General features: G+C 43.6%; 2 protein-coding genes across 8 annotated transcripts in view; one reads left to right on the top strand and one right to left on the bottom strand.

The window, feature by feature from the left end:
- Positions 1 to 1,835, top strand: part of OCIAD1 (OCIA domain containing 1) — a 28,164-nt gene extending 26,329 nt beyond the window's left edge. For all 5 annotated transcript variants that reach the window (XM_040484127.1, XM_040484153.1, XM_040484154.1 and 2 more), the window contains one exon: positions 1,293 to 1,835. In XM_040484127.1, the coding sequence (XP_040340061.1) occupies positions 1,293 to 1,330 (38 nt within the window). In that variant the 3' untranslated portion in view covers positions 1,331 to 1,835. The remainder of the gene's footprint in view (positions 1 to 1,292) is intronic.
- Positions 1,836 to 9,960: 8,125 nt separating this feature from the next.
- Positions 9,961 to 25,694, bottom strand: OCIAD2 (OCIA domain containing 2). Of its 3 annotated transcripts, XM_040484181.1 has the most exons (8): positions 25,540 to 25,694; positions 23,047 to 23,174; positions 19,058 to 19,144; positions 18,669 to 18,765; positions 16,968 to 17,021; positions 13,384 to 13,431; positions 12,097 to 12,214; positions 9,961 to 10,320 (listed from the first exon to the last, which is right to left on the bottom strand). In XM_040484181.1, exons 2-8 carry the CDS (start codon positions 23,110 to 23,112, stop codon positions 10,239 to 10,241), a joined length of 552 nt encoding a protein of 183 aa, XP_040340115.1. In that variant the 5' UTR covers positions 23,113 to 23,174; positions 25,540 to 25,694; the 3' UTR covers positions 9,961 to 10,238. The 3 variants fall into 3 exon arrangements, with proteins under 3 accessions (XP_040340115.1, XP_040340125.1, XP_040340136.1); XM_040484191.1 differs by lacking the exon at positions 19,058 to 19,144 and having other exon boundaries at positions 25,540 to 25,689; XM_040484202.1 differs by lacking the exons at positions 19,058 to 19,144; positions 23,047 to 23,174; positions 25,540 to 25,694 and adding an exon at positions 19,944 to 20,282.
- Positions 25,695 to 26,376: the final 682 nt, after the last annotated feature.

The following is a 26,376-nucleotide window of genomic DNA, read 5'->3' as shown; positions in this document are numbered from 1 at the left end:
CATGCCCTGATGTTTCAGATATGGAGTGTTGTGGTTGGGCCTTAGTAATAAAGGTTAACAAAATAGATCTTTGGCATTTGCTGGATTCTGACATTTGTGGTTTTGACTGAATGGTCGTGAAGTTCTGTCACATGACACTAATATGAAATAATTTTTTCTTTGTAAAAAAGCTGTGTGTGTGTGTTTGTATGCTTTATATACAGAATTTAAAAGAAAACAGTTTTGAAATAGTTTGGGTGATTTTTTTTTTTTAGAATGTTCTGTTTTAGAGTCTAGACAGAAAATTTGACATTGACCGAGACATCACTGGTCAGAAAATGTCACCTAAAATATGTTTGTTGACATTCAGCTAAATCAGAAATTAAGCCTGAGAAATTTCAGAAACAGAAGCTTATTATCAATCAGTTGTCAGGGCAGTGATAGCACCACATTATATATAGCTTCTAGAAGACTACCTTATACTCATGAGGATATGAAGGTTAGGGGAAAAGTCAAAATATGAGGGGGGAAAACCCTATAATATCTTCTTATAATAATGAAATAGTTTTAAACAGACTCCCCAAAAGAATCTTGGGGAAAGGGTCCCTAGTCCATACTTTGACAACGTCTCCTTTACATTGTTACGAATACTAGAACAGCTGTAATCCATCGATGAACCCTACATAGAACAGAGGCTAAAAGTAAGAGAGAGAAGACAGAGGAGCTTGTTTCAAAATGTAATTTCATGTAAGATGTAGGACCGTGGAAACTCTTTCCTTCTTGTATAGTATTACAGCTCATGGGAGAAAAGAATGAATTAACCACAACCTGAAGACTTGATCATTTCTATTACTATATTTTTTGTGAAAAACAAAATTCAAATGTTTGTTACTGTATTTTATTTCCTGGTAACTTTTTGGTGTGTGCTATAATATATACCACACTTAGTATGGCAAACTTGTAAAGGCACGCATGCTTTGGACCTAAACAGACTTGTGTTCTGATATCAGTTCTATTTGCTTTATTAGGCTTGTACCTTGGGCAAGTTACTAATCTGTTTTCTCACCCTTAAAATGGGGGCTGTGTTTACTTTATAAGGTTGTTACGAGAATCAAATATTTATGTCAAGTTCTTGATAGAGCGCACCATTATTTGTGTCTGAACTTCAATTTGCAAAAGTCTGGCTAGCCCCTTTCTGTCATGTGCATTTATTATTCAAAATGAGAAGCACTTTTTAGTATAATAGCAAACTTAAATAGTATCTTTTACTTATTACGGTTTGGAATCATCAATTATTTGTGCTTTTTTCCTAGTCAAAGTAAACAAATATGGAGATACTTGGGATGAGTGAAAAATTGCATCATTGGACCTACTGAAGGAGTTTTCAATATCCAGCCTCATCTAGGTGGTCATGAATATCTGCATGCTTTGAGCTCAGCAGCAGTCTTCATAAACACATTTAAAACTAGAACCTGGGTTCTTGTGGTTTGGCTTATTAAAATGATGTTTAAAACACAGATTTTAATGTGAATGTTGTACGGCTATATTCACCTTGAGGAACTATATGAATGATGGTGTTATGCCATGGTCACATGCAGTTTGTGAAATTGTTTTAAGTTACAGGATAAGGATACTCTTCTAAAACTGTAAAGAGTCTGTAATTCTCTAGGATCAGCATATATGAAAATAAATGATAGCTGCATGTGGATTTGGGGTGGGTGGCGGGGGGGAGCAAGCATAATTTTAAGTGTTAAGCTTTACATCCAAAAAATTATTAAAAAGCCTTTCTCTGGTGTTTGCTGTATTTACTTATTAATGTGTATGGTAAATAAAATATAAAGGAACATGCATCTTCATTGATTTCATGGTGTTATTGTTTGTAATCTCTGAAAGTAAGTGGTGTTTCATGGGGATAGGAAATAAAATCATCTATTTCTGAATAATAACGATACAGTGACTGTGACTCATGACGGTAAAGAGCAGAACGCCTTAGAGTAGTGGCTGTGTTTGAAATATTTGCAAACTCCACAGGAATGAAAATTGGTATACTTCATTATTGACTTAATATTTGTTTCTGGTTCAGGTGAATGGAAAATGAAATTACGGTCTCCTCTAAATTCTGCTTTCTCATTGCAGTTCTACCAGAAACAGAATGTTCAATTAGCTATTGTAAGTCCCCAAACTCAGTGGCTTTAAAATGTCATTTATTATTTCCATTTTCTCTGAGTCCAGAATTCAAGAAGGTTTCCGCGGAGTGATTTGGCTGTGTCTCTCAGATGCCGCAAGGCATCTCTCCTTTCATCTGGGTTCAGGACCTGGTCACATCCCGTGGGTGGGTTTGTGGACGTCTCACAACATGGTGTTTTCGGGACAGACTGTGACCTCTTAAAGCTCTGATGTGAATGGTGCAGCAAGAATGTCAGCAGCTGCCTTGCCTTTTATTTCTGGTTTGGCCTCAGTCCTGTAGCATCATTTCTTCACAAGCCTTCCTATCAAAGGGCAGGAACAGAAGACTCCCACTTAGTCACATTTTTAAAAGAACAGTGGGGTGGAAGGTGTTACATCTCTTCACCCTTTGGCCACAGCAATTGACATCCCTCTCCTGCAAAATTAACTATTTTCCCAGGACCTCCAGTTCACATCCATTATAACAGCTCAGAGTCTGGGAGCGCATCTCATCAGGTCCAGTTGCGGAAGAGGCACTAAGGCGAGTGTCTGAAGTACCCTTTCTCAGGCTTCAGACCTGTGAACTGAAGAGAAGCCACCCACCCTGTTCATCCCAAATAGCCGTTGGGTATCACGTCACCACACCTACTCAGAAGGGGGAAGTGAGAGGCTCAATGCCAGTCACTTGTCCATGGCGATTCCCACAAGTCCAGCAGGCTCATGATGCCAGTTCTTTGTTAGGGCTTAGGCGTTGCCACCCAGGGGTTCACCGTAGCTCTCAGTCCTGCCTTTCCCGGGAATGTAGTTCCCATTGGCAGCAGAGTAATTTTTTCAGCCTTCCTCCCCATAGAAATCCAGCATTCCAAGACCTCTACTATCCCTGTCCAAACTGATAACAGTTTTTTAAATCTGTGCAGTTCTGAAGTATCCATTTATGATCCATTCCATTACACAAAAAGTCTGTTGGGAGATGGTCCTTTTTCTATGCTGGGCGGCTCCCTGCAATCAGAAACCTTGGACAGGGTCTACAGGTTACGCCTATAAGACTTCTAAAGGGCCATTTGTGTGTCTGAAATGTCCTATGAAGCACTGTCATGTGTTGTTGAACAAAACCTTTTGTCCCACTCTGGATTTGGTCTTTGCCTGGAAGCCATTTCTCAGTATGAGAAACTTGTAGGCTTAAGAGACTTAATGAACCTTTATATTTTCTACAAATCACATTTGGAAGTGGAATATATTCTTTATTATTATTATTTTTTAATGTTTATAAACAGGGCGAGAGAGGGGGAGACACAGAATCCAAAGCAGGCTCCAGGCTCCGAGTTGTCAGTACGGAGCCCAAAGCATGGCTCAAACTCAGGAACTACGAGATCATGACCTGAGCCCAAGGTGGACACTTAGCCGACTGAACCACCCAGGCGCCCATGGAGTAAATTGTTCTTTATATTAATTACATCTCTTCTCTCATTTTAGACAGCTAGAAGAAGCCAAGTGTCACCCTCAACATTGCCCAGAAGTCTCAGCTAGATCAAGTTTTAGGTACATTTTCAATTTTCCGCGTCGCCACGGGTAAGAGTTTTGCTAAACTCTGTGACTCATACTCAAAATCTCTTCCAGCTTCCAATAATGTTTCCCTCTCCTGTGATCCTTGACAGTCACCTTGAGAGCTCTTTAGGCTTCTGTGAGGACCCTCATCCAGGCTTTTTAGTTTTCACTAACCATGTCCCCAAAGTCTTGTCAGTACATGATCTGCCTCTTGTCCCCCAGGCCAATGTCGCATTTTAGGTTTGTGTTATGGCAGCACCCCACTTACAGCTACCAAGTTTCTGTATTAGAGTTTGATAGAAAAGCCGAATTGCTCTGAGACAGAGTAAGGGGGTTATTATAACGACTGGGTCTTTGGCAATTGTGGAGCTGGAGATCAGTGTACAGGCTTGTGCCTCTCCATCTAGTGTCGGGCCTGTCCTTAAGACAGAGATGCAAGTAGAGGGGTACCTGGGTGGCTCAGTCGGTTGAGCGTCCAGCTTCGGCTCAGGTCACGATCTCACAGTCCGTGAGTTCGAGCCCCGCGTCAGGCTCTGTGCTGACAGCTCGGAGCCTGGAGCCTGCTTCGGATTCTGTGTCTCAATCTCTCTCTGTCCCTCCCCTGCTCATGTGCTGTCAAAAATAAACATTAAAAAAAAATTAGAAAAAAAAGACGCAAATAGAAACACACAGGGCTTGTAACGCTTAAGTCTGGAACTGGCACACCTTCATTTCTGCCCCACATTCTGCCTAAAGCAAGTCATGTGGACAAAACCTAAGGTCAAGAGCTAGGTACTGTGCCCCACTCACAGTGGGAAGAAATGCAAAATTCCATGTCCGAAGGCAAGGATGTAAGGAGAGGTGAAGAATTAGGCTGGTAGTACAATCTACGAGGGCAGCAAAGGTAACTGTTGCTGCCCCGAATTCCAGTGGGCCTTTCATTTGTATCTGTCTCATACAGACACTACCCCACATTGTATTACAGCTGTTTATTTACATATCTTTTCTCTACTTCTTGTGTATGAAAATACCCCCCTTTCTTCTGGCACATTGCCTTGCATATTGTAGGTACTGAAAAATTATTGTCGAATTAATGAAGGAAGCCACTTCTGGGCTTCCAAATCACCAGGCCTGTGGTAACAGCCCTGATTTTCAAAACCAGGGAGGTATTAAGGGAAGTTCCTTTTTGATATTTGTTACCCCACCGTTATTAATTCCTCCCTCCCACCCTTCCCCTTTTGTCACCTTCCCTTCCTAGCCTCATTCCTGTCCCACCATATCTAGAGATGTCTCTTCTCTCTAATAAACCAAACTACTCTTCAAGGTTGTAATACATTCTTCAAGACGATCATTCACCCAACAAAGATTGAGCACTTACATGAACACTATACATTAAGAAACCAAAGGGGTTAACTGAATATTTTCCAGGGCAGCTGACACAACACTCACCTGTTGAATTACAAATTTGAAACTCAAAAGGACGGATAATAGCATCATGAAATCAAAAAGAACCAAAGATATCATGCGTTAGACTGGAGTTCAGAATGACCAGCTGCCTAAGCATAAAATGGGGAGACTTGACTTAAAGGTAGGTCATGTGAAAAGCTTAGCACAGGCCAAAAAAGTGTGACACGTACTTTTGGACTCCAATTAAAAGTCGTGGTAGTCGTAATAGCTAACATCCCTTGGTGGTTATTCTGAGCCATGCATTATTTATTGGAAGCATTTTGTAAGTATTAACTCATTTAAGGGGTATGTGCCTGGTTCGGTGGTTAGAGGATGCCACTCTTGATCTTGGGGTCGTGAGTTCGAGCCCCACATTGGGCATAGAGAGTACTTGAAAAAAATAATTAGTAGTAGCTCGTTTAATCCTCATGAACAACCTGTCAGGACAGTCTAAAATGTTTCCATTTACAGATGAGAAATGGAGGCACAGAGCTGACTCAGTCAGCGGCAGAGCCTGGATATGAGCACAGAGCGTCATGCAGGGTCACTCTTGTCAGTGCACGTGCCTGAAATGAAAAGCTCCATGATTGCGGTCTTTTCTGAACCGGTCAATCCATGTCTGGGGTCTTGGTGTAAGAAAGGACAACACATACCAAAGGTGTCCCAAGACCAGGATGTGACAGGGCTGGAAACCCACTCCAGTGGTTGAAGAAACTGAGAGGAACATGTGTTCCAGTGTTTAAAGGCCACTCTGGGAAAGAAGAATAAGAATCCTATTTTGTAGCCACAGAGAAATTACAGGTGTAGGCTGACAAACATAAACGAAGTCCTTATATCTGACCAAGAACTCGGGTTGGGGCTGGAGACTCAGACATCAGTAAAAGAAGACATACTTCTCATCCTGGAAGAGCTTCCAGTCTAGGGGGGAGGGAGGCGAACCTGGGCTCCCATAAGACCTTTCCGAACACTTTTGCACAGCTGGGCGGTGTAAAGCGTAGCACCGTAGGTCAGCAGGTGTCCTTCCCCAAGAAGTACATATGTGCGTCCTGGAATCTCACCTGCCCAGAGAGTGGAGGGGATTCTCACAGCGGCGGGTGGTTGGACTGGATTTCACGCCACAAACTAGCAATAATAGAAACTCCTGGGGCGCCTGGGTGGCTCAGTCGGTTGAGCGTCTGACTTCGACTCACGTCATGAACTCACATTTTGTGAGTTCGAGCCCTGCATCAGGCTCTGTGCTGACAGCCCGGAGCCTGGAACCTGCTTCAGATTCTCTGGGTCCCTCTCTCTCTGCCCCTCCCCTACTCTCACTCTGTCTCTCTCTCTCAAGAATAAAGATTTTTAAAAATTTGTTTTAATGTTTTATTTATTCTTGAGAGAGAGACAGAGCAAGAGCAGGGGAGGAGCAGAGCGAGAGAGGGACACAGAATTCGAAGCAGGCTCCAGGCTCTGAGCCAGTAGCACAGAGCCCGATGCGGGGCTCAAACTCACAGACCGTGAGATCATGACCTGAGCTGAAGTCAGACGCTCAACCGGCTGAGCCACCCAGGCACCCCCCCAAAAAAATTTTTTTTTAATTTTTTTTTTTCAACGTTTATTTATTTTTGGGACAGAGAGAGACAGAGCATGAACGGGGGAGGGGCAGAGAGAGAGGGAGACACAGAATCGGAAACAGGCTCCAGGCTCTGAGCCATCAGCCCAGAGCCTGACGCGGGGCTCGAACTCCCGGACCGCGAGATCGTGACCTGGCTGAAGTCAGGCGCTTAACCGACTGCACCACCCAGGCGCCCCACCCCAAAAAATTTTTAAAAAGAGAATACCAACTCCAGAAAGACATAGAATTCTGTCAGTTGTGTTCACTGTTGCATTTCCAGGATCTAGGACTGTGCCTAGGCACAGACTGGGTGCTCAGTAATTGAATATATGAAAGAATGAACATATAAAAACCAGAATCCTCACATAAAAACCTGTGTTACTTGTTTTGAAAAGCTGGAAGATCTGGCAACAGTGGGCCCACATATTTGTGTGTGTTGTGGAAGAAGACTGGGTTTAACATGCCACTACACTAGTTCAGCTTCACTCGATTATCTGGTCCTGGACTTTGCTGCCTCTGGGTTAATCACGGACATCTCTGCAAACTTTTGTTTTGTCTTTTGAGAGAGTGAATGAGAGAGAGAGAGAGAGAGAGAGAGAGAGAGGGAGCAGGGAAGGGGTTGAGGGAGAGGGACAGAGAATCTTGATGCAGGGCTCGATCTCATGACCATGAGATCATGATCTGAGCCGAAATCAAGAGTCAGGCGCTCAACCCACTGAGTCACGCAGGTGCCCCTGTTCAAACCTCAAATGTCTATGAAATCAAATTCTATAGTTGAGCTCTAACATGGAAAAGTTTTTTTGATTACCAGATTGCATTAGTTGAACATCAAGAAAATGATCTGTATGACCTTTTCATTGCTTAAGTCATTCAAGATAACTTATTACTTTCATGACATTAACAGACAATAGATAAGTCATTTATTCTGACAGCAAGGGAAGAGAATATCTTTGCTCAAGTGAGACATATTTTTTTAATGTTTATTTTTGAGAGAGAGAGAGAGAGTGTGTGCATGTGCATGCACACGCTCACATGAACAGGTGAGGGGCAGAGAGTGACAGTGAGAGAGAGAGAAGATCCAAGGTGGGCTCAGCACTGACAGCAGAGAGCAGATGCAGGGCTCAAACTCATGAACCGTGAGGTCATTACCTGAGCCAAAGTCAGATGCTTAACTGACTGAGCCCCTTAAGTGAGAATTTTTAAAATATATAAGCATTATATACAGTACCTCTTTTTTGTCTGTTTTTATCATGAAGGCAATGCTCTCATAAGCTTATGACTAGCTTGGTGACGAGTGTTGGTAATATCTAAATGCTGCAAGACAAATGCAACTCTTTTGACACATCTTCCTGCAAGAAACATTCTCCCCACGATACATGCTTCCTAATATACGCAATAGAGAAAGCAGCAAAATATTTGAGATTTCTTGGATGACCTTCCAGTTTTCTCTTTATTGATTTCCTTTCACCCCGTGAAAGGAAAGATCACTGTGATGAACTGTTTCAATGAATACCTTACATGCTTAGGAAAAGCAGAGAGCCCAAACAATAAATCCAATTTGACTCAGGAGAAAATATGAAGACGTCAGCTATAAAAACAATGGGCCTTTTCAACAATAATAGATTCATCTTTTCCCAGTACCCCAAGACTGATTTCAACACTGACTTGCTGTGCTTGGCAATCTGAAGATGTTCTGATCCCTGGGAAATCATTTTCTGGTTTGTAGGAAATAAATATGCCTAATTCTGAATTGTTGCCAATCACCCAGAGAACAGAGTCCCCACTAGTTCGTTGCCAGAGTCAGGAGTTCAACTGCATCCACGAAGCTAGGATTGCTGGCTTCTGATTTACAGAAATAGAACTTTATCAACTGAAAGACCAGGATATGTACTATGAAGGAGATGAAGTCAAAACCACACCATTTCAGGTACGCCTGGATGGTTCAGTCGGGTAAGCGTCCAGGTGTTGATTTCAGCTCAGGTCATGATCTCAAGCTTCGTGAGATCAAGTCCCACGTCAGCCTCTGTGCTAACAGATTCTCTGTCTCTCTCACTCTCTCTGCCCCTCCTCTAACACTTGTACTCTGTCTCTCTCTCAAAAATAAATGGACTTAAAAAAAAACAAAACCCTCCATGTCATACACTTAAGGTTCATGTAAAAAGAAAATTTCCCAAATATTTTTGGTATTTAAAATGATATTTCAGATCAATTATTAACTTCTGATGAGATTTTCCTTTTTATACATGGTTTCAAGATGTATTAATACAAACAGCTACACGTACGCACAAGCATGCACGCACACACACACAAACCAGTGAATAAATGGCGACACATACATAAAGCATTTTCCTGAGAAAATGCGAAGATGCAAATTAAATGTTTATGAAGGTCTCAGACAACCTGCCATAAAATGCAAGGTCTCCAGTGGAAGAGGTTAGCTGGCTGGTTGGTTGGTTGGTTGGTTTTTTCATGCAGAAAACCTGGTAGGAGAATAGGAATCCAACTCCTGGGGTTGGATTGGCTGCTTCTGAGCTCCTTATAGCCCCAAAAGTTTATCATTCCGTGAATTAATTCTTCAAGTGATTGTTCCCATAAACAAATTGTTCCTTGGGAGAAGGAGGGGCAGTTTGGAAACTCAAGTTTAAGAATCCAGTTCTTTAGTGCTGACCATGAGCATGCTAAACAAGTAACCTAAAGATGATGGGTTCTTCCAAAACTTCACCACACCAATGAGGCACAAAGTCATCTATGTCACTGAAAGGGCAGTGGATTCAAATTCTGACTCTTTCAAGGGAAATATTTTTTATCAACTTAAACATCTTGGTTCCTATATTTTATTTTTTTTTAATTTTTTTTCAACGTTTATTTATTTTTGGGACAGAGAAAGACAGAGCATGAACGGGGGAGGGGCAGAGAGAGAGGAAGACACAGAATCGGAAACAGGCTCCAGGCTCCGAGCCATCAGCCCAGAGCCTGACGCGGGGCTCGAACTCACGGACCGCGAGATCGTGACCTGGCTGAAGTCGGACGCTTAACCGACTGCGCCACCCAGGCGCCCCTTGGTTCCTATATTTTAGAAAGCACTTCTCAAACCTAGAAGACACAGTCTTTCTTGTCCCGTGTTTCTACCTCTATACACATTGGTTTTCTTTGGGGCATGGCTTCCCAAGTTCCTGAATATTCACTCCCATCCTGTATCCGCGATCTTAAAACCCTGGACAAAAGCAGAGTGAAAGAATGGATGGCCCAAATCAGCGAAGACTTGAAGCGCTTTTACTCAGCTGTAATCAAGTTAAGGAATGCAATGTAATTTCTTTTTTGGTGTGTGAATGCCCCCGACAAGTTCTCAAATCGCAAACATATACTGCTCACTTCAATTGAGAATCTTCCCCAGAAAGCATGTCAAAAAGAGAGAAGCACAATGTTTCTGTTCCACTATACATATGTTATTTTAAAGTACACTTGAAACTCTAAATGTGTACAAATTCAGAGAGAGGTTTAAGGAACTTCCAAAGCCATAGAGACAAGTTTAAGAAGCTGAAGGCTGAGAGCTTCCCTTCTCATGTAATCCGTGCTTGATTTTGCACTCCTCACAGGTAAGCAGGCAGTGCCTAGAATGGAAGCAAAAACAGAAGTCTGTGCTTTGTCACTGGTTGGTCTATCTAGTCTTAACACAGCGTGACTGAGAGGCGTCTTCTATGTGGAAGTTCACTAGCCTAATTTTTTTTTTTTTAATTTATTTTGAGAGAGAGAGAGTGTGCGTGCAAAAGTGGGGCAGAGAGGGAGAATCTTAAGCAGGTTCCATGCTCAGCATGGAGCCTGACATGGGACTCGATCCTATGACCCTGGGATCATGACCTGAGCCAAAAGAGAGTTGGATGCTTAACTGACTGAGCCACCCAGGTGCCCCTCACAAGTTCTAATATTTAAAGGAAAAACAGGAGTTGTCTCTTGGTTTGAGACCACCCCCCAGAATCTCATCCCCCCACAAAGGTCAATAATGATCTTCACGTCTGATGTTGTTTTCACAGGTTTCATGCTGCCTTTCAAATAGAACCCACTGTGACAAGTCAAGGTCTTGAAAGAAATGTGTTCCTAACACCAAACCTATCAAAACTATCATAGAAATAAGTACTATTTACGGGGCCCTCACTGTTATAAATAATCACTCCTATTCCTTGTAACATGCCACGAAAACAATTCTGATCACCACTTTCTACAGAGGAGGAAACTGAAAATCAGAGAGGGTAAGACACTTGTCCAAGGTTACACAGCTTTGTAAGCAGTAGAACTGGTTTTCACCTGGGTACTCTAACCACCGGGGTAATGTCCTTAACTCCAGAGTCTCATGGCTGACACCTCTGAATGAGAATCGCAATACACGCCAACCTAGAAGGGTTCTGAGAAGTCCTGCTGTAAAGAAACCTGTTCAAATCCGGTGTGACCCCGTGATCGTAGAAGCCATGTCTGCTGATGAAGGTATTCGTTAGAGACCTGCACGATGTCTCAAACACAGTAAGTGCTCAATGTTGAGCAAATGAAACAGGTAATTATTATTGAATAGCAACAGCTCAAAAATTGAGAGTTAAAGAGGTTTTTTTTCAATATAGAGATATGTTAAAAATTGTCTAATATTGTAAGTGGTGAAAAGGCCTTATTTAACTTTTTATAATTATCTTCATTACAATCTCTCAGTCAAAGGGGTGTCTGGGTGGCTCAGTCGGTTGAACATCTGACTCTTGATTTTGACTCAGGTCATGATCTCATGGTTGTTGAGTTTGAGCCCCACAGTCGTGGGATCAAGCCCCGCGTTGGGTTCCGTGCTAAGCATGGAGCCCGCTTGAGATTCTCTCTTTCTCTTTCTGTGCCCCTCTCCACTGCTTGTGCGCACGCGTGCTTGCTCTCTGTCTTTTATTTTCTCCGATAAAAATAATAAATAAATGAATAAATAAAAACAGTCCCTCAGCCAAAAAGATTACAAACCTGTTGCAATGACATGGATGGATCTAGAGAGTATTATGCTAAGTGAAATAAGTCAGAAAGACAAATGCCATATGATTTCATTCATATGTGGAATTTTAGAAACAAAACAAGTGAGCAAAGGGGAACAAATAGAGAGAGAGAGAGAGAGGGAGAGAGAGACAAATTAAAAAACAGACTCTTAACTATAGAGAACAGTCTGATGGTTACCAGGGGGGAGCTGGGTGGGGGGGCTGGGGGAAGCAGGTGAAGGGGATTAAGAGTACACTTGACATGATGAGCACTGGCTAATACATGGAGCTGTTGAATCACTGTATTGTACCCCTGAAACTAATAGAACACTGTGCATTAATTACTCTGGAATTAAAATTTAAGAACTTAATAAAAATTTTTAAACAGTTACAAACCTGTTATGCCCTGGACCAAAACCAGCCCCACGGAGCTGATCTTCGACGGAATGGAATTTACTCTGGCACACTCGTATGTATGATGCCTTTCCAAGGGCAAATCCCAAGATACCCGCAACTGTAAAAGAAGGTGAGGAAAGATAATTGAAAAGCTCAGCATCGCCTCTATTAATTATCTTCTAGAACTTTCTACATTAACAGTAGTAATTCTTACATAAAAAGTACTGTGACAAATCAACGAACAATACCTCTGAGAATGAGTCTCCCTATTAAGGAGCAGGATTGGGAAATGGAGGCTTTCTGAGCTCCTCAGTTTTGAGCTGGTGGTGGAAGGGCCAGGATAGAGCCAGCAAAGGTGCTGTCTCCGAGGCAGGCAGCCAGTGGGAGGCCCAGGTGGCAAACAAATGCCTGAGGCCCCAGGGCAGGGAGTGGTGGGCTTTGGGCAGTGGCCGTAGGTGGCTTCCAAATCATGGGGCACTTGAAAGGCCCTTAATTCTCTTGATGGGTTACAGTAGGGGCAGCGGCACTCCATCTTGCCTGCAGGGAAGAGAGCTCATGAGGCAGGGGGAATCTCCTATGGGAGAAATGTCCAACCTGCTCTTCTTGCTGGGAATGAGGTTTCAGACCCTGAACTGGAACGCGTCCTCTTTGTACATAACGGGTCTGTGTATGAGTGGAAGAAGATGAAACCCCAAGTTTGTGGGAAATGTATTACTAGAAAGTCTCTGATTTTTAAAAATTATTCATTTGGTAGGTCCATTATAGAAAATATCCTGGGGGTGCCTGGGTGGCTCAGTCATGATCTCGCGGTTTGCGAGTTTGACAGCCCAGAGCCTGGAGCCCGCTTCGGATTCTGTGTCTCCCTCTCTCTCTGCTCCTCCCCCACTCATGCTCTGTTTCTCTCTCTCAAAAATAAATAAACATTAAAAAATTAAAAAAAAAATATTTAGAAAAAAACCCAGCTAACTAGCCAAAAGAAGAGAATGACAGGCCCTAATGGCTCTATCATCCAGAGGCTCTGCTTGGTCTCCTCTTGTATGTTGTGCCCATGCCTCTGAGTCCAGGCTTTAACGAGGCCTAAGGTTTAACGAGGCTCAGTCTTATATCAGAAAGTGTTGAATGAACTAAGAACTTCAAAGCGACAAAAAAACAGACTGATTTTTCAGAGAGTCAACGCAGGCAGTTTGTTAACCTGACATTCATATCTCCAGTTGCTATAAACATCTTGTTTTTAAAAAAAAAAAATGAATCTTTTTAGGGTTTGTTTTTTTAACTTCTATAACTTACGTGCAACTTTGGGCAATGATCCAAATCTTGGATTAGATGCTAAATAACCTAAGAAGTAATATATAAATACATTATTATTACATTTTATACCTTATTTAAATTTATAAAATGTAAATAAACCTTTAAAGTAAATCTTGATATACACAGATTCTTAAAGAGATGATTTTTTAAAAGTTATAAGTCAATTCTTAATTGAACTTAACTCTCAATCATTTTTAGCAAGTAGCAAAGTATTAGTAGCTTTAATGTACAGAAAAAGAACATGAAACAGACCATTTAAGACTAATTTAAATATATTAAGGGGGGGCGCCTGGCTGGCACCATCCGTAGAGAATGCAACTCTAGATCTTGGCGTTCTACGTTCAACCCCCACATGGGGTGTAGAGATTACTTAAAAAATAAAATTTAAAAAAAATGGTATCAACGCAAAGAGGGGGCTAACAATCTAGTTCCAAGCAATTAGGCATAGTCCCCTCCCCTTTTTAAGTAACTCAACACGAAGTCTCAGTTTAGAGATTCACAGTATATATATCATAATTTTAAAATGAAAACAATAAAACCTATGGAAGGCAGAGTAATGGTCTCCTAAAGATGTCCACATCCCAATCCCTGGAAACTATGAAGAAAATGGGATTAAGGTTGCTAATCGAGTAATTTTAAAATAGGAAGATTATCCTGGATTATCTGGGTGGACCCAATGTAATCAAGATGCAATCATCTTGAGGGCCACCTGGGTGGCTCAGTCAGTTAAGTGCTGACTTTGGCTCAGGTCATGATCTCGTGGTTTGTGAGTTCGAGCCCCGCATTGGGTTCTGTGCTGACAGCTCAGAGCCTGGGGCCTGCTTCAGATTCTATGTCTCCCTCTTTCCCTGCCCCTCCCCCGCTTATGCTCTGTCTCTCAAAAATGAAATAAACATTAAAAACATTAAAAAAAAAAGATGTAATCATCTTGAATATGGAAGAGAGATTCAGAAACATATCATGGCAGTATGAGAAGATCTTGCCTCAGTGTTGCTGGCTTCACAGACAGAGGAAGGGGCCATGAGCCAGAGAATGTGGGTGGTCTCTAGAAGCTGGAAAGGGAAAGGAAGCCCCATACCCCCCCTCACCACCACCCCCCCCCCCCCAAGGAATGCAGCATTAACAACACTTTGATTTCAGCCCAGTGAAACCCATTTTGGACTTTTGACCTCTGAAACCCCGAGATAAGCAATTTGTATTGTTTTAAGCCACCATATTTGTGGTAATTTATTATAGCAGCCATGGAAAATTAATATACAAACCTGGAAAGGTATATCTGTACACATGCAGAAAACTGTAGATTTTAAGCAGTTTAATATTTATAAAACATAACCCCTATAGATGTCGTGGCCATATTTTTTTGTTGTCAGAAGTGGTCTGATGAAGGCTTGTTACTGATTGATGAATATATTTCTATAAAAAGGCTACCTTGAAGTTATAAAAATGAAATTATATTTAACAAATCACTTTTAAAGACAAGAATAATATTGAGTGAAATGGGATTCTCCTGGATATGTGACATATGTGGTCTCTGACACCCCAAAAGGAACTAGAACATTTTAACATTTTCCCTCATGTTTGCTGGGTACAAATAGTCTTTTAAAAATCCTGGTAATTGGGGGCGCCTGGGTGGCTCAGTTGGCTAAGCGTCCGACTCCGGCTCAGGTCACGATCTCACAGCCCGTGAGTTCGAGCCCCGCGTCAGGCTCTGGGCTGATGGCTCAGAGCCTGGAGCCTGCTTCCGATTCTGTGTCTCCCTCTCTCTCTGCCCCTCCCCCGTTCATGCTCTGTCTCTCTCTGTCTCAAAAATAAATAAACGTTAAAAAAAAAAAATCCTGGTAATTGGGGCACCTGAGTGGCTCAGTCAGTTAAGCGTCCCACTTGATCTCAGCTCAGGTCTTGATCTCAGGCTTATGAGTTCAAGCCCGCATTGCACTCTGTGCTGCGCATGGAGCCTACTTTAAAAAAAAAAAAAAAAAAATCCTGGTAATCAGCGGTGTTTAGTATAGTGGTCTTCAACAAGGCCAGGTACCTTCTTGTTATCTGGGGACCAAGCAATGTCTATGGAGGCTCTGGTGAGATGGAGACAGAAGAAAGAAGAGAGCGAGAAAGGGAGAACAGACAGGAAAAGTGGAAACCTCTAAGAGGCAGGAAGAGGTTATGTGGGGAGGTGCTGGGCGGCTGCTAGTTCTCTCGATCTGTTGCTCAGATTAGACAGGGTCCCTTCCTTAGGCAGATGTAGCCTCTTGCATGCAGCCTCTTGCCATGAGGAATGGCATGATGGACAGAGTTCGGGTGGATTTCAGTGTGACTTACCTCCTTGGAGCACAGCTGGGGGGAAACAATCTGTCTAACCATACCTGGAGCCCCTGGGAGACACAGGGACTCTGGCACAGAGAAAGCTGCTGCCTCAGTATCCTGTGGCTGCTGTAACAACTCACCACAAACTCAGTGGTTTAAAGCAACACAAATTTGTTACCTTATAGTTCTGGAGCTCAGAGGCTCAAAATGGGTCTCACTGGGTGACAGACCATTTGGGCAGCTACACCAAAATATGGCAGACTGGGTGGCTTAGCAACAAAAGAAATTTATTTCTCACAGTTCTGGAGGCCAAAGTCCAAGATCAGGTGCCAGCATGGTTGGGTGAGGGCCCTCTTCGGGGTTGCAGACTTCCTGTTGCATCATTATGTGATGAAAGGGGCCCGGGGAGCTCTGGGATCTCTTTTACAAGGGCACTAATCCCTTCATGATGGCTCCACCCCTGCCCAAGGCCCCCTTCCTAATGCCATCACACTGGGCCTTAGGAGTTCAACAAGTGAATATTCAACAAGTGAATTTGGGGTGACACAAATATTCAGACCACAGCACTGGGCTAAAATCAAGATAGTAGTAGGGCCGCATTCCTTTCTGGAAGTTCTAGAGTTTCTCTCGTTTCCAGCTTCCAGAGGCCAGCCACATCCCAGACTCCTGGGCTCCTCCTCCGTCTTCATAGCCAACAGTGTCGAACTGAGCCTTTCTGGTGCTGCCATCCCCCTGGTTCCGTCTTCTCATCCACCCTTGCATTTTTAATGACCCTTGATTACACTGGGCCCATCTAGATAATGCAGAAAAATCTATTTAAAAAAAATGTTTTTAATGTTTATTTTTGAGAGAGAGAGAGGGAGACACAGAATATGAAGCAGGCTCCAGGTCTGAGCTGTCAGCACAGAGTCCGACGCGGGGCTCAAACCAACAAACCGCGAGATCATGACCTGAGCCGAAGTCGGATACTTAACGGACTGAGCCACCCAGGCGCCCCAATAATCTCTCTATTTTAAGGTCAGCTGATGAACAGCTTTAATTCGTCTGCAACTTTAATTTCCCTTTGCCACGCAACTTAATATAGCCACTCCTTCTGGAGATTAGGACATCTTCGGGAGAGGGGGTGCTTAGGCTGAAAATAAGCAAAAACCTGCATACATAAATCTTCCACCAAAAAACAAATGCCAAGTGCCAAAAAGCTACCAGGAGCATCACTGAAACCTGGGCTCTCAAGTCGAACAATAACTGATTCTGAATCTTACCGTGGTGGACTAGTCCTTGGGTGGCGAGCATGCTCACAAGAGAAAAAGGCAGAGCTGCAAAAGAAAGATGTGGTTCAATACCGCTAGTTTAAAACTTGGCACCTCACCCAGAAGTCAGGGGAAATTAGCCTGTGTTTTCTTCTCTTATCTACCTTGGCAACGAGGTGTTAGTCATTTGTTATTTTACTTATTCAACAAGTATTTATTAAGCACCGCATGAAGAATTTTCTTGAGATCTGTCCCAGTCACTCAGCCGGGAGGCACAGCATTACCATGACAAAACCTAGCCCCGTGCCACTCCAGCTCTGACACCCGCCTTTAGGGACCGCCCACCACGCACCAGATGCTGAGCGCCACAGACGACAAAGGTATCTTAGTGAGAGTGCACACTTAGCCGTTGAATCTGGGAGTCGCCTTTAGCTGTCTTTTGAAAATTTCAATCCTACAGAAAAGTTAAAAAACAATACACTAAACTCCGGCATACCTGATCTAGGACCGTTCCCAGCTTTTGTCTCAGAGGATATTTTGGATATGTCACAATTTGGATATGTCTGTGTTCTGAAGATTATGAGATTATCACATTCATGTTAAACATGGGCGGTGCTGAGCTATGATTTTTAAAACAGGCAAGTTAGTTTGGCAAAGGCAGTATCTAGTTCTATCAAAACGCAACACTTCTTCCAAGAGCAGAGAGCACTGATCAACATCCAGCTCCTCCCAGCAAGAGAAAAATCAAATAGCAACCAATGTTTCCACTCATATCTACCTGATGGGAGACAAATGGGTCATACTGAAATGTTAATCTACTAGTGCTTACTTAAATTACTTATTCATAGGTTGTAAAAAAAAAACAAAAACAAAAAACAAACTTGTGAATTTCTAGGAACACGATCAAGAATCATAAAATATAATAAATATCAAGTTCTAAAGTATTGCTTCCAATTCCAAAACAATTGATATTGAACTTGAATGATTTGAGAAATGAAAAAATGTGTATTTCAAAGTATAAATCATCCCAATGCTGCAAAACACTGGGACTAAATCTATGGGCTCTATTATGACATTTTCAAATGACAAATCATGAATTTTTTAAATTGGAAGAGACCTTAACGCGCAGCATGAATTCACACCCTCGCCTTATATAAGACAGGCCCAGCAAGAGGAAGTAAGTGAATCAGCAGAAAAGGTTATTTCAGAGACATTGTAAGAGAATTATTATTAACGGAATGTTGCCCCTTTTTACTCGTATCACAAACATTTTAATGTTTATTTATTTATTCTTATTCCACAAATATTTAATAGGCAATTTCTATATGTGTAGCGCTGTGCTTGGCTCTGGGATGAAGCAATGAACCTGATATTATTTCCAAACTCAATGAAAGTTTAGTGAAATGTAGGAGGGTCAAATCTTTCCAGAAATTCTAAATAACACTCTTGGCACACGTCCTTGGTCACACGGAGGAAAGTGTGTATCACTTCTTGCTAAGTGAGGGAAGGTGTCCCTACATCAGGTATGACCTCTACACTTAAAAGGGCTTCAATATGGATTTAGAATCGAAACAGCCACTGATATGTAAAGTTCTTCAGGGAATTATGCAGTCTCTGCTCAAAAGGGACTCGTTACCATAATTCTACTGTGATATTTGGGCAGTTTATTGCAGCAAATATGGTGTTAGCAAAGATTAAGAGGGGTTCAATTACCTCTCTTCCAGAAGCTTTCTTCTTGACACTCTCGGATAATCTTTGAAATCTCTCCTCTGTGGATGTGCAGTTTTGATTTTGGACAAAATAATAGACTCTGCAAGGAAAGTTATGTGGTGAGTTGACTGAAATCATTAGAAAAGCATCTGCTGTTTTCTCTAGAGGAGGGCAGGGAGGTCTCTTCACTCAGGTCACACAGCGTGTATCCTGTGTGGCTGCCAGCAGAGTAATGACCAGTCTCAGCCAGTGCCTTCCAACTGGGAACGCTGGGTGGGTTTAGGCAAGGAAAGCATCCCAGCTGCAGAAGCAGAGTGACTCATGGACTCGCGAGTATGGAACAGATATCTGATCACAATGAATCACTGTCGAGGCCACATTTTCTTTCTTACCCCCAGCTTCCGTCCACGCGGCTCATCCTGCCCGCAATGCTCCTCACTCCCTTTGCCTGCCTGGTGTCCTTGAGACCCAGTTGCCTCCTGGGTGAAGAGATTTCCCCCAAAGCACAATGTTTCCATCTCTGGGATCCATTCAGGGCAGTGTACTACAAGTTAGCTATTTATAGATCTGCATTCCAATTCATCTGTTTATACTTCTGTATGCATTTTTAGGCTAAGAACTCGCCAACAAACGACTTTTTGTCATCATACTCTATCTTAACAGGTTTCTTTTTTACACATTCATAAGGGGTCTGCACGTAATTTCTGATGGGATGACCAACATGGTTTAAATGATCACTTTTACTAGATCTATTCTTTTTATTGTGTTGATATGCTATAATCTGGACTAACTCCCATCATATACCACCCTTCCCCTTTTGTGGGTATATATTACTCACTCACTCTTACTTCCATTCTCTATTCTCATATTCTCCTCTATCACTGCCATTCTGGGGGCTTAATGCCGATCATTTGTTGGTATGCATTGCTGCAAAATGTTCACTGTTATGGGTGCATGCATTTTTTTAATGCAAATGGAAGTTTTGTATATTTAATTGTACTTTAAATGTTAAAAAATATTTTTAATGTTTATTATTTATTTTTGAGAGATACAGAGGGTGTGCAGGGGAGGGGCAGAGAGAGAGAGGGAGACACAGAATCTGAAGCAGGCTCCAGGCTCTGAGCTGTCAGCACAGAGCCCGATGCGGGGCTCGAACCCATGAACCGTGGATCGTGACCTGAGCCAAAGTTGGAAGCTTAACCGACTGAGCCACCCAAGCGCCCCTTAAAATGTTTTCAACTCAGCTCTATGCTTTTAAGATCCATCCATGTTGCTTACATATCTAGTTCACTGTTCCAACTGCTGGCTAATTCTCCAGGATGCTTCCTGGAGGATGTTTCCTCACCAGGGCATGTCTCCTTACAGTCCCCTGTGAGAATATTTCTCAGATATACCCCTAGAAGTAAAATACAGGGCATGTGTATTCCCGATTTGACAAAGTCTCGCTACAGTTCTCTCCCTAATGGCTGCATCGTACTTACCCACACCAGCAGTCTTGAATATTCCTCTATGCCTACAGAGCCCACCTAGGGGCCAGTGAAGCTGGACTCTAAGCAGGTTAAAGAACAAAAGCTTGGAATATTTGGCATTATCCAGTTTTCTAAATGTTGACAGTCCAATAGGTATAAATGTTAATATTTTATTCTTATCTGCACTTCTCTGATAACTAATGTGTTTGAGAATCTACATATTCTTCAGCCACAACGCCCTTCTCCTCGAATGTTGGGGCAATCCCTCAACTGAACCTGGGCTGTGCTCTTTTGTTATATGGTAGTTCAATGCTTTTTGATTGTGGTAACACACACATAATACTTACGATTTCAACCATTTTAAAGTAGACAATCTACGGCACTGAGTCCATCCACAATGTTGGGCAGCCACAACCACTAATTCCAGAACTTTTTCATCACCCCCAAAGGAAATTCCATACTCATTAAGGAGCCTCTCCTCATTTCCTGCTCCCTCCAACCCTTGGCTCCCTGGCGATCACTAATCTGCTTTCTGGCTGCACAGATTTGCCCGTTTGGGGTAGTTTTATGTAAGTGGTGTCATACAGTATGTTTCTTTTGGTGGCTCTCTTTTCTCCCTTTGCATGATGTTTTTATGGCTCATCCATGTTCTAGCACGTGTCAATAATTCATTCCGTTTTGTGGCTCAATAACATCCCATTGCATGGATATACCACATTTTGTTTCTCCAGTCATCTACTGATAGATATTTGGGTCATTTCTACCTTTCGGCTGTTGTGAATAGAGCTGCTACAAACTGTTTGAACACCTGTTTTCAATTCTTCTGACCCATACGGTAATTCTATGTTTAACTTACTGAGAAGCTGCCAAACTGTTTTCCCACCAACAAAGTATGAGAGTCCCCACCTTTCCACATCCTTGCCAACACTTCTCATTTTCTGTTTTGTTTGTTCTTTTCAAATTAGCACGTTAAAATTCTCAATATGAATTATTTCATTAATTTAAGCTAAATAAACTAAATTGTTTCTGTTTTAAATTATGGTCATGCTAGTGATTGTGAACGGTACCTCATTGTGGTTTTGATTTGCATTTCCCTAATACCAATGACATTGGTCATCTAGTCATTTGCTTGTTGGCCATTCACATATATTCCTTGGAGAAATACCTATTTAAGTCCTTCGCCCATTTTTCTAATTGGGCTGTTTGTCTCTTTGATGTTGAGCTGTAAAAGCTCTTTGTATATTGTGGATAATAGACCCTTGCCAAATATGCATTTGAAAATAATTTTTTCCATCCTCTGGGTGGTTCATTCGTTTTTAAAAAAATTTTTTTTAATGTTTATTTTTGAGAGACAGAGAAAGAGACAGAGCATGAGTGGGGGGTAGGCAGAGAGAGAGGGAGATACAGAATCCGAAGCAGGCTCCAGGCTCTGAGCTGTCAGCACAGAGCCCGATGTGGGGCTTGAACTCACGAACCGTGAGATCATGACCTGAGCCGAAGTCGGAGGCTTAACTAACTGAGCCACCCAGGTGCCCTTCATTCATTTTTTAAAAACAAATTTTATTTAATTTGCTCCTTACTATATTAGTCACACTTGTATCTCCTTGTTTGTGAATTATTTATGTAGGACCTCTGCCGTTTACCTCTTGGATTTTTTATGTTTTTCTTGAGGTGCAGTTCTTTCACTTTTGAGTTTTGCCTTGCTGATTTTGCCAATATTCATTTTTGGACTCTTTGTGGTAGATAACAATGTGGATGACGGCCACCGTTTCTTGAGTACTTTTCCACGGGCCAGGCACTGTGCCAAGCACTTTACATGCATGATGACAGGTGGAAAGACCTCACGGCCCCTATGCCTTCAGAGTTCTATAAACAACTCAAGCAGGTGACCTCTGTCTTCTTTCTCTATAACTCCCCACAGCACAGCGCCTGGCTGACGGTGGTCAGGGTGAGTGAGTCACAGGGTGAGAGAGGGAGCTCTTCTCACCCTCTGCTTACCTTAGTTCCTCAGCAAGCACTCCTTATCGCAGTGTAAATATCTCCTCTTGGTTCTGCCTATGGGTGCAGCAGAGGTGGGGCACATCTCCCTCCCTCCCTCTGGATGGTCCGCATCCAGACTCAGGGACCCTGACTACCACACTTGCTGTGAGTCCTGCAGTCAAGACCGGTGCTCCCGCAGTCTCCACAGAGGAGTTCTGGTGACCCTTTCCTGTAGAGCCATAAATGTTTCATGGTTCTCTATTTCACAGAGGCAACTCGGGTGTCTAAATTCTTTTCCGTGTGACTGCGTGTCATTTGTCTGTTAACCTCTCCTAAACTTTGCTCCTTCAACATCACCCCCCCTTCATAAACTCATTTTAGCTGGGAAAGTTGATGCTGGAGAACATGAACTCCATTTTCCCATCACAATACTTTCTCTTTGCTTCATTTACGTGTCCCCGAAACATATACTATTCCTTCTGAACAATTTGAAATATTGTGCCCGTGACCCACTAGGGTTCTCAATCTGATCGCTAATTTAGTGGTTAAGGAACACCTGTCAGCAGCATAGATCAGTATGATTAGCCCTGGTAACAAAAATGTAAAAGCAGGCATGATGTATCATTCTGTTAGATTCAGTTAAGACTTTTGCTCTGCTAAAGGAAACCTCTTCAGTCCTTGACAGCCTATGTAAGAGTCAGGCTAGATTCTAAACAGGGAAGAATAAAGAGAGGATTTTATAAGTAAAAACTGAAAAGGCTCCTTTTCAAGGAAGCTAGAAAAATAGTTTCCTTCCCCACTCCATTGTCTCTGCGCCCATCCAACAAAGTGCCAGACTGCAAAAAGTAAGATGACTGGCCAAGGATGAGGTCTAAGGAAGGTTCTGGATGATGTTCCTCTTCAGTTGGCAGACGTCCAAATTAAAAATATACCTGCTTGCTTGGTGGTGGCAAATGGGGGCCTTTATCTTGATTTCCATGAGTAGACACCGAAGCCATGATGACTTTGTCTCTGCTTCTCTTCTCGTTGAGCGTACTCAGCTTATTCGTTGACGCGAAGTCTAAGGAAAGTAGAAGGGAGTCACTATGCCGTGGCTGAATGTTTAAATCAACCTTAAAAACACCCTTAGTATCAACTCACCAATTTGGAAAACTTATTTTCATTTTATCATTAGTCTTCATCTCCAGCCACCTGCGAAACTCACATTCTAATGCTTCTTCCCCACCAACGCACACAAATTAACTCACCTAGTGACAGATTAGATTTAGAGTGTAGTGAAATGGCGCTATGCACAGTGCTACTACTTAAAACTTGTGTCCTAAAAAAAGTTTCAATTCATTACAAGGTCACCAGGTACGACAAATATTTATGGAGGGCCTACTATGTGCCAGACCAGGGAATACAAAGATGGATAAGACAAATCAGTGCTGAAGAAGCTCCGGGTCTATGGGGCGCCTGGGTGGCGCAGTCGGCTAAGCGTCCGACTTCAGCCAGGTCACGATCTCGTGGTCCGTGAGTTCGAGCCCCGCGTCGGGCTCTGGGCTGATGGCTCAGAGCCTGGAGCCTGTTTCCGATTCTGTGTCTCCCTCTCTCTCTGCCCCTCCCCCGTTCATGCTCTGTCTCTCTCTGTCCCAAAAAATAATAAATAAATGTTGGAAAAAAAAAAAAAAAAAGAAGCTCCGGGTCTAAAGGGGAAGAAAGACAAGTCAGCAGTTACACAATAGGCAAAGGGCTCCGTTACAGGTACATACAGGGTACTAAGGAAGGAGAAAGAAGGTCTATTCTCTCCAGTCAGTTCTGAAGACACCAAAGGCTAAGATTTTTGAGCTTTCAAGGGGTGGGTGGGCTCCAGAGGCAGGAAGACCAGTTTGGAAGGTAATATGTTGTCCAGCCAAGGAACTGAAAAGACCTGAACCAAGACCACGTGGAAGGACAGAGATGATAAATCTGAGTTTGGAAATGCTGGATATGGGTGCCTGTGGGTGCATACATTGGAACTAGCCAGCAGGAATTAGAATATTTGATAATTTGGGTCTGGAGTTACAGATTAGGCATAGGCTGAAAAGATGAATTTGGGAGGTGCCATCGTAAAGATGATGGGTAAAGCAAGAAACATGAATAAAATGATCTACAAAGAGTATTGGAAGATGTGAGCTTTGAGGCCAAGGGAATACCAACAAGAGAAGAAAAACAAAACAAAACAGGCCAAGGAAATGACTGAGAAGGAATAGTTGATACAGAGGGGTAGGAATTTCTAAAGGAGAGAATGAATTATCAGTATCACATGGCTCAGAAAAGTGATTTGGCAATGTTGGGCATAGTCCAGGGGGACCCCACTCCACTCCTCACCCCAACAATGGCCACTACACTCAATAGCCCTGGATTCTATTTCCCTGCAAAGTAAATACCATACACATTTTCGTTTCCTACTAAAATGCCAGGCATATGAGCATAAGAGGACCCTTAGTTGTACCAGGTTTCATCTCAGATCTCTAATGTTATCATAGAGGCAGCATGATGATACCCTACAGTGAAAAGTCTTGAAACCAGAGACCTGAGTTCAGATCCCGACTCTACTCCTCACTAGCCTTGTGCTTTGAGGCAAGTGATTTACTGTGTCTGTGCCTCAGCATTCTCACCTGTTACGTGGGGGTGATGGATACAGCAAGGGGCTTGAGGGGCTATTGCAAGGATGAGGAAGGAAGACGAGGGAGGAGTCCATAAACCCCAGCTCAGGACCCTGCGCACCGCGGGCGGATGAGCAGTAAAGGGCAAGCTGTCAAGAGTGGCCCTGGGCACTCTATTTCTTGAGGATCTTCAGGAAGCCTTTGCTGACCTAAGGCCAAATTAGATAGTCTTTGCTTAGGCATTGGGCCGCTGCCTCAAATCCGGAAGCAAGGACACCACATCTCAGCTTTGGGGGTCCCCTCAAACCCAGTGAATCATCAGTCCACATCTGAGCAAACCTCCCGGGAGCGTGCTGCCTTCCAGGTGCAGCTCCCGCCACCGTGCCCGGGGCTGGTTTGGGGTCCCTCTGCTTCCCCAGTGCTTGGGGTTGCAGGGGTGCTGGCAGCTGGGCAGTGGGAGGGAGGCCCGCAGCAGCACGAGGAGGGGTGCTAGCTCAGACGGACAGCGGAGGGGGTCGCCGCACTTTCTGGCAGCGGGGGAGGGAAGCCGGAAACAGCCCGCAGGACTCTACCTCGATCTACACCCTGAGGCCACCTGCACAACCCCAAGCGTCCTACGTTTGCCCGATGTCGGCCGGAGCCCGAGCCAGGAGAGGAGGGGCTGGAAGGGGCGACTCTAGATGTCCCACCCCTGAGGACCCCGGCGGTAAAGCGGCAGAGGAGCGCCCCCCCCCCCCACCCTTCCCGCTCCTCGCAGTCCCTCCCGCTGTCGCCCGCGGTCACCCGGGGCGGGCTCACCTGCGTAGGTAGGGACCCGTCGCTGGCCGCGCCTGGGGCCCCGCGGAGCCGAGCCCAGACCGCCTCCTTGCGCGGCCGCAGCTGCAGCGGGACTGCTCCCGCCTCCCGGCGCCGTCCCCGCGCCTCGGCCGCCTCCCCGCCGCCCGGCCCCCGCCTCTTCCCCGAGCTGCCCGCGCCGCTCCTTCCTCCTCTTGCTCCGCCCCTCGGCTCGCACGGCGAGTGCACCCAACCCCCGCCTTTCTCCGCGGTGACGTCAGCGCCCGCTCGCCAGCGCGCCGGCTGAAAAGCTGCTCTCGGAGGCTCCCACCCCCTCACGAGTCTGGACACCTGGTAGGTTCTACCTCCTCAACGTTCAGAGAACTTCTTTCATCCCAACAAGAACTGCAACTACCATCTACCGAACACTCTCCCTAGGCCAGGTGTTCACATGCACTTACAGGCGAGCCTTCCTTCCTTTTTCTTGCGGGGGGGGGGGGGTATAATTGACATATACCATTATATTTCAGATGTAAAACCTCATGATTAGATATTTGCGTACATTGTGAAATGATCACACTAAGTCTAGTTGACGTGGCTCACTATACAGTAACCAAAACCCATTCATTTTTCCCCCTTGGGATGAAAACTTTTAAGATCTACTCTCTCGGCAACTTTCACTTAGGCAATGCAGTATTATTAACTGTAGTCACCATGCTGTACATTACACGCCCATGATTTACTTATTTTATAACTGAAGTTTGTACTTTTTGACCCCTTTCGCTCATTTCACCCATCCACATGGAATCCTTTTTACAACCTTTAGAGCGAGTACTGTCATCTTCATTTTATAGAGTAGGC

The sequence above is a fragment of the Herpailurus yagouaroundi genome, unplaced genomic scaffold (assembly GCF_014898765.1).
Source record: "Herpailurus yagouaroundi ecotype Mexico unplaced genomic scaffold, PumYag 28, whole genome shotgun sequence".
NCBI lineage: Eukaryota > Metazoa > Chordata > Mammalia > Carnivora > Felidae > Herpailurus > Herpailurus yagouaroundi.
The sequence above is the reverse complement of the archived record's forward strand: the minus strand, read 5'-3'. Positions and strand labels throughout refer to the sequence as shown.

Bases quoted from the DNA above. Each gene is read 5' to 3' on its own strand.
- OCIAD2 (XM_040484181.1), bottom strand. From the start codon at position 23,112: ATGGCTTCGGTGTCTACTCATGGAAATCAAGATAAAGGCCCCCATTTG. The intron at 19,145-23,046 runs GTATATTTTTAA...CTCTTCACCCAG, and splicing joins TGCCACCACCAAGCAAGCAG to GAGGCAACTGGGTCTCAAGG. The intron at 18,766-19,057 runs GTAAGAAAGAAA...CTTTCCTTGCAG, and splicing joins CGCGTGGACGGAAGCTGGGG to AGTCTATTATTTTGTCCAAA.